The sequence below is a fragment of the Aotus nancymaae genome, unplaced genomic scaffold (genome assembly GCF_030222135.1).
Source record: "Aotus nancymaae isolate 86718 unplaced genomic scaffold, 86718_ANA_hifiasm-v0.15.2.pri h1tg000075l, whole genome shotgun sequence".
Taxonomy (NCBI): domain Eukaryota; kingdom Metazoa; phylum Chordata; class Mammalia; order Primates; family Aotidae; genus Aotus; species Aotus nancymaae.
The window spans coordinates 104,278-112,115 of NW_026988490.1; the positions used below are offsets into that span (position 1 = coordinate 104,278).

Consider the following 7,838-nt stretch of genomic DNA (forward strand, 5'->3'; position numbering starts at 1 on the left):
AAATGCTGACCAGCCAGGGAATCCCATGCTACCCTGCAGACCGGTGTATGCACAAGAAAATCAGATCCCAGCCCCTCAGGCTCTCAGTATCTTGTTAGAAAAGAGCGCACAGTTGAGCCACATAACTAGACACATGACCAGATGTGTGTTTTTCGAGACTATGTAAAAATAATATTGATGCATATGTATATCTCAGGGCAGGAATATGGGCAAAGGCAGTCAGAGAAAATTATCTCTGAAGACATTTGGATAGGATGGGAAATAGTTTATTTCTCTCAAGATGCACTGCCCAATATTTCCAGTTATTCAATTTCTTATATTTAAAATCATGGGACACAATATTGGTTTTCAAAAGTTTATATGAAATATTGCCATGATAGGATGAAAAGATAAAGTCACTCTGAGACTGTAAGACATGAACACGAATGGGGCAGCCACACAGGTGGGCATCTGGAAGCAAATACTGCCTGGCACCAGCTGCATAGCATTGGGCAGGTAAGGAAATGCTTTCCTTCTCAGTGCTCTTGTGTTAGGAGATGAGATGGTCAAATACTATATAGAACTTCGCCCTAATACAGTAACTACTTGCCTCATGTGGCTACATAAATTAAATTTATAATTTAAAAAATAGGCATTCATTTCCTCAGTCACTCTACCCTCAGGTGCCCAAGAACCCCATGGGGCTAGTAGCTATCATATTGTACAGAATATATATATATACACACACACACATACACACACACATATATATGTATATATATATAATTTTTCAAAGAAAATTCTTCTGGACAGTGCTGGTATATCAAGAGAGGGTCAAATATTATTTAGATAGAGTGCTGGGAAATTATCACAATTAGGCAAATAATAGGTTCATATTCAGGATTCTTAAGTTTGTGAATTTGTAGAGACCTTGGTGTATAAGCCTGAGAGCTGTGCTGCAAGTCTTTTTCTTGTCAAAAATCACTGGGGCTGTCAAACAAATTCTGATAAAGAGAAAGTTTATTTCAGAAAGTTCAAGTGAGGTAGGCTTTGGGAAAGCTTGCATGCAAAATATAAAAGTAACTATGGAAAGGAGAAAAAGACAAATTGAACATTTCTTACATTCGTGATGAATAATTGGTACCATTTTCAAATAATTATCAAATTAGGAAAAGAATATTTTTTAAAAACATTGAGCCTTCTACTGCCTGACTATGAAGTATCCCACAATTTATTTAGGTCTTCTGAAGTTAAAAGTTAAAATGTTTTTAGTTTTACTGTACAAGCTTAATTAATTTATTTCCTAGGCTAGTTAACTTTTGATGTTGTTATGAATATTATTAATTTTAAATGTTTACTTCAAATGTTATTGATGATAGAGAAATAAAAATGATTTTCATATACTGTACTACTGTCCAGTGTCCTTGCTAAATGTACACATTAAATCTAATAGCTTACCTGCAAATTATTCTCAATTTTCTGTTGCATTCCATCAAAAATTTTTTCCAGTTATAAAATCTTTCATTTCTTTGCTATTACACTAGCCATGACTTGTAACAACAAATACAGACATGTTATTTCAGAGGGAAAGTTTTAGAAAACTTTATTTAGATAATTATCTAAATCACAAATATAATTTCACAGATCCGTATTCATATTTACTTCTGTTCCTGTCATTTTTGCTAACAAATGTTTCCAGCAATATGACTATGTCATGTTAATTTTCAAGTTTAATGTCCTAACTTTGTTCTTGATATTCCCTAATGATTTTTAATGTCTGTTATTAATGTAGTGATAATATATTTGAAATTTCTGATCTTGGGTATTTGAGCCTTTTTCATTTTTCCTTGATAAGTTTCACTGGAAATTATCTGGCTTCAATAAGCATTTAAAGGATTTTACTTAATTTACTTCCCTTATTTCATAGTTGTTTTTCTTCATTGCTTTTCTTGCCTTTATTATTTGCTTCATTCTGCCTTCTTTGCTTTTACCTACTTAATTATAATTTAATTTGTTGATTTGGGTGATTATAAATATTTAGATAATTTTATAAATTTTATAAAATTATCTGAATATTTTTATAAATTTAGGCAGCAAAATTTCCTCATAGAAAATTATAGGAAAAAAATCCAATAATATATGATATATCATGAAACAGAGGGCTTATTATCAGAAACAAATTGGTTAAATATTTGAAACTGGTAGCTGCAAATAATCACATTAAGAGAATAAAGGGAAAAACAAGATTATCTCAAAAAAATGTATAAAACTCATGAAAGAATTCAGTATGCAGTCATAATAGGTACTCTCAGCAAAGTAGGAATACAAAAAATGATTAATCTACTAACATGTATCTGCAAAAATGACAAAACGCTCATACATGGAAATTAAAAACCATTCCCTTGTGGATAATATGGCATAGGATATGTTATAAGAGGCTGTCCTGCCACAACACAGCACAGATGGGGCTGAAAGAAAGGAAGGGAAACAAAGGGCTGCCATGAATATATCAGCAGAGAAAACAAAAGCCTGGGTCATGCAGGGGACAGTGCCTTATTAAGCCAGCATCAGGACTGGTTGAAGTTCCAGGCTTCTACACAGTGGGAAAATGACCATAGTAATCACAATAAAGAAAGACATCTGAAAGGTGCTCACTTAGCCTCGGATCAGAAGTGCTCTCTGCTAATGACATGCTGGTGAAAAGCGTATCCAATGTAAGCCCTCAGAAATCCCAGAAAACAAAGACCAAACGAAATGACGCCTTGTCAATAGAACAAATCGAAAAAAGTTTCCAGCAGTGACAGGGCATAAAAGAAAAAAAGCCACAGACATAAGATGGAGTGAATCCAAAAGGAATTTATATAATTCACATATGAAATGTTTTAGAATCTATAGAATTATAATTTAAGGTAGACAGATACGAAAATACAATGAAAGCGTGCATGACTGAAACTAGAAGAGATTAAATTAAAACCTCATTCTCTTGAGGAAATGGTGTGAGAAGGGAATTAGGGACTGCCGAAACACAGTGAAACAGAGGCAGAAAGCAGACAAAAGGGGCGGGGTTGGTCCCTGCCTGTGTGAACAAAAAAGATGTCAGATTGGAAAATTGCCGCAAAAATCAGGCAGCGCACGTACGTTGCCCTGACAGGAAGTGTCCGCCATGCTGCCTGTGCCCGGAAGTAGGTAGGAACACACAGTCACAGGGAGCCAAGAGCAGGGGGGAAGGAAAAAAGATGCACACTTCCCCTAGAGAAGTCTCGATCGTGGCCGCTGCTCCGGGCCTCAAGCCCGTAAAGAAAAAATACCGGAGACGTTCTGGCACCATTTCGGGGTGAAGAAGCTGCCATGGAAGAGCCTGCAGCTCCCTCAGAAGCCCACGAGGCAGCCGGGGCCCAGGCAGGTGCTGAGGCAGCAGGGGAGGGTGTGTCTGGGCCCGACCTTCCCGTATGTGAGCCCTCCGGGGAATCTGCTGCTCCAGATTCAGCCCTGCCACATGTGGCTATGGGCTGGGCCCCCTTCCCTGTAGCTCCAGTCCCTGCCCACCTCCGCACAGGAGGCCTGAGGCCTGCCCCAGCCTCAGGAGGAGGAGCCTGGCCCAGTCCCTTGCCAAGCCGAAGCAGTGGCATTTGGACAAAGCAGATCATCTGCAGGTATTATATACATGGGCAGTGCAAGGAGGGGGAGAACTGTCGCTATTCCCACGACCTTTCTTGTCAGAAGATGGCCACTGAGGGCCGCGTTTCGCCGCCTGGGGCCTCTGCAAGTGGAGGCCCTAGCACGGCTGCGCACATCGAGCCCCCGACTCAGGAAGTGGCGGAAGCCCCCCCGGCTGCATCCTCCCAGTCCTTGCCTGTGATTGGCTCGGCTGCTGAAAGGGGTTTCTTTGAAGCCAAGAGAGACAATGCAGACCATGGAGCTGCTGGAGAAGCAGGTGTAGAAAGCTGGGCTGATGCCATTGAGTTTGTTCCAGGGCAGCCCTACCGGGGCCGCTGGGTTGCATCTGCCCCCGAGGCTCCTCTACAGAGCTCGGAGACTGAGAGGAAGCAGATGGCTGTGGGCAGGGGGGAGCGGTTTTGCTATTATGCTTCCAGGGGAGTTTGCTTTCGTGGGGAGAGCTGTATGTACCTCCATGGAGACATATGCGACATGTGTGGGCTGCAGGCCTTGCACCCCATGGATGCTGCCCAAAGGGAAGACCATATAAGGGCCTGCATTGAAGTACACGAGAAAGATATGGAACTCTCGTTTGCTGTGCAGCGTGGTGTGGACAAGGTGTGTGGCATCTGCATGGAGGTTGTCTATGAGAAAGCCAACCCCAATGACCGCCGATTTGGCATTCTTTCCAATTGCAACCATACCTTCTGTATTAGGTGTATCCGCAGGTGGAGAAGTGCCAGACAGTTTGATAACAGGATCATCAAGTCTTGTCCACAGTGCAGGGTCACCTCTGACTTGGTCATTCCCAGTGAGTTCTGGGTAGAGGAGGAGGAAGAGAAGCAGAAACTTATTCAGCAATACAAAGAGGCAATGAGCAAGAAGGCCTGCAGGTATTTTGCGGAAGGCAGGGGTAACTGCCCATTTGGAGACACATGCTTTTACAAGCATGAATACCCTGAGGGCTGGGGAGATGAGCCTCCTGGGCCAGGTGGTGGGTCATTCAGCGCATACTGGCATCAACTTGTGGAGCCTGTGCTAATGGGAGAGGGCAACGTGCTCTATAAAAGCAGTAAGAAGGAGCTTGTCGTGCTTCGGCTGGCCAGTCTGTTGTTTAAGCGGTTTCTTTCACTGAGAGATGAGTTACCCTTCTCTGAGGAGCAGTGGGACTTGCTTCATTATGAGCTGGAAGAATATTTCAATTTGAATCTGTAGCATCATGCTGTGGCATGTGGTCTAGTCTCCTGAGGTTCTGTCATCTTTTAATGCCTGTTTTCCCTATGTTGACACTCCTATTGCTTTCAGGGGCTGTTGAGGCAGTGTTTCTGTTTTCTTGTCTATTCTGCGTATCTTTCCTCCTAGGATTATGGTGATTATCTGTGTTAAAAAAGTAAGTCCATAAAGTTACTATTTTGGTGAAATTAATATTAATGTCAGCTTATGGCTTTTTTTGTCATCTCTGCTTTCAACAGGATTAACTCAGTTCTAGTGTAGTGTTTACTGAATTTCCACACTTATTTTGAAGACTCTCAAGAGTAAATGTAGCAGAGTGAAAGGAGAAGTTTTAATTGAACTAGTAGCTTTCTGCTATAAAAGCCTTAACAAACGGACCCTTGCAGGGCCTTGCAGCTGCTCATCTGTTTGTTTACAGTCTGTTCTTTCCCTTCTTCCCTTTCAAGTGCACTTGTTAAACTATGATGAACTTGTGACTTTGTGTTTTACTTGACCAAAACCAAGTGTATATGTTTACATGTTTTTATCCTGTTTAGCTTGACGTGAAATAATTTATATTTGGAAATATATATTTAAGAATTATATATATATATATAATATATATGCATATATATGTATGTTATGTATTTGAAAAAATATATAAAAGAATATACATCACAATATAATATTTATGTTTATGTAATAAAGTAAATACAGACCCAAAAGCTGAAGGTCAAAGCCTAACAGGATTGGCTGTTATGTGAATGTGAGTTGTGTGAATAATCTTTCTGTCCCATGCACAGAAGCCAGTAATTAACATCTAATGAAAAGGACTGTTCAAGTGGGTCTGGCCAAATGTAACAGATGCACATCTTAGAGGACTTACAAAGCATGATGTTGGTAATTCTTACAATGGCATTCATAGCTCACTCTATAAATATTTAAATGGTGTTCCTATGCAGTTTAGCCACCTTCTCATTTATTCTTTGTAACAGCAAATCATAGGCTCAGAGGCGCAGTGCTTTGTATTTGATATACAAAGTCTCTAGACTTTCCCAACAAGGGGCTTTTGACAAAAGATTTCAACATAAAAGTAACAAGATTATAAAAGGGAAAACAGAACAAAAATACTAAAACCAGTGAGAATTAAAGAATGGAAAGATAAAATAATATAGAAAGCATTACATATCAGTACAACTTAATTAGATTAAATGAAAGCAGTTTAAAGACTGAAAGTCAAAGATTATAAGACTTCATTACACTCAAAATGAAACATCCTATTTAAAATATACACAACAAAAAAATACAGAAACATTCAAAGTAGTGGGATGGGGAAAAATCAAACAGGTGCAGTGACTCTCTTAATTGTAGACAAAGTTTATAGTAAGGATAAACACTTTGCTGGAGATAAAAAGGAATGATACATAAACATTAAATTATAATTCACAGGAATTCAAATTTTGCATACATTTAATAACAGTATATCAGATGCACAAATAACGGATAAAAATAGAAGATCCTAAATCCAGACTTTTAGGGGACAATTTTAATACACCTATTGAGTAACCATACAAGCGAAGAAAAAATGAATGTGAAAAGAGAGTAACAGCATTTTCATAATTTAGCTAATGAACCTGTGTAACTTACCGTATGCATCAACTGCAAATGCACTTATCTTGGCTAAAGTAGCTGAAAAATATGCTGGGAGTGTGAGTCTTGAGTCCCAGGTTATTCACACTGTCCTTACTGTCCAACAAAGATGGCACATTTACAGAGTTTATACCATGTATTTGCATGCAAAAGGATGAATTTGTCAGAACTACCTAATGTGGTACTTGCTATAATTTTTCTTGTTATCCTGATGAGGTAAATAGTAGAGAATTTAAAGGTTTTGTCCATAGAATTTATGACCCATAGCTGTGAATTAGTAGAACAAAGACTAGAACTCAAATAATGTATATCCAGAGCACTTGCACTTACCATGTCCACTAGGAGCAGGTGGACCAGCTGAATGCAGCTGCTGGAGATGCAAGTACAGCCTTTAAATATGGTTAAGTATGGATAGTTCAGCTGAGTAGGACAAAGATGGACATAAATAAGCTCCCTCAGAATGTGGGAACCACAGGGCTTCTATCTAAAGGCTGCCAGCTCAGTGATTTTAGGTCACTGCTTCAGAGTGTGCCTCAGCCTCCTACAATTTTACATTGCCTCTCCCTTCTTACATGACTCCTAGTTCTCCTAGTAAGTATGTCAGCCTGTTTGCCTGGACCTTTTGCCATACTCCTTTCCTCTTGATTCCTCTTACCCAAAGAATCCTGGGCCAGGTGGTGGGTCATTCAGCACATACTGGCATCAGTCAGGACACCCTCTTGATGCCTGACTATCACTGGCATGCAAGGTGAGTGACAGATTCCAAATAAAACCCAAACATCTGAGGTCCCTGCCCTGCAGTCATGCAGGAGAAAAGATATTGGATGAACTAAACAACCAAAGAATGAGACCAGATGGTGTACTCTCAGACTGTGCCAACACCAAAGTCTCAAAAAATGAGCCCCAGTAGTGGCAAAGCTTTCAGAGAGGTGTTTTTAGGCTGAGCCCAGAAAGCCGTGGAAAGTTTCTCCAAATGTACACTGTCCTGCATTGTGAAATATGTTTTTATTGAAATAGTATGTTAAACCAGATAATCATAAAGTTCAGGATTTATAGTAGGTCAATGGTTAGTAGAAAATAAAGTGGCTTGGGAGACAGACAAAGGATAATTAGAATACTGACTCTGCTTCTTACTAGCCATTCAGTTTCACAGTCTAAACAAGTTACTTAAATTTTCTGTGCTTCAGTTTCTTCATATAAGAAATGGGTACAGTTCCACCTATTTTTGCAGGATTGTTGTGAGGATCAAATGTAGTCTGGACAAAAAGCTTGAAACATAGGTTTTTTTTTTTTTAAGTGACATATATAGAAGTGAGATTTGTGCATATGTTTGGACAGGA

General features: G+C 39.5%; 1 protein-coding gene across 1 annotated transcript; it reads left to right on the plus strand.

Annotated features, from left to right (window-relative positions):
* The first annotated feature begins 3,219 nt into the window (after window positions 1-3,219).
* Window positions 3,220-5,597, plus strand: MKRN3 (makorin ring finger protein 3). The gene has a single exon (XM_012441014.2). The coding sequence runs from the start codon at window positions 3,328-3,330 to the stop codon at window positions 4,849-4,851; it is 1,524 nt and encodes a 507-aa protein (XP_012296437.1). The 5' UTR covers window positions 3,220-3,327; the 3' UTR covers window positions 4,852-5,597.
* Window positions 5,598-7,838: the final 2,241 nt, after the last annotated feature.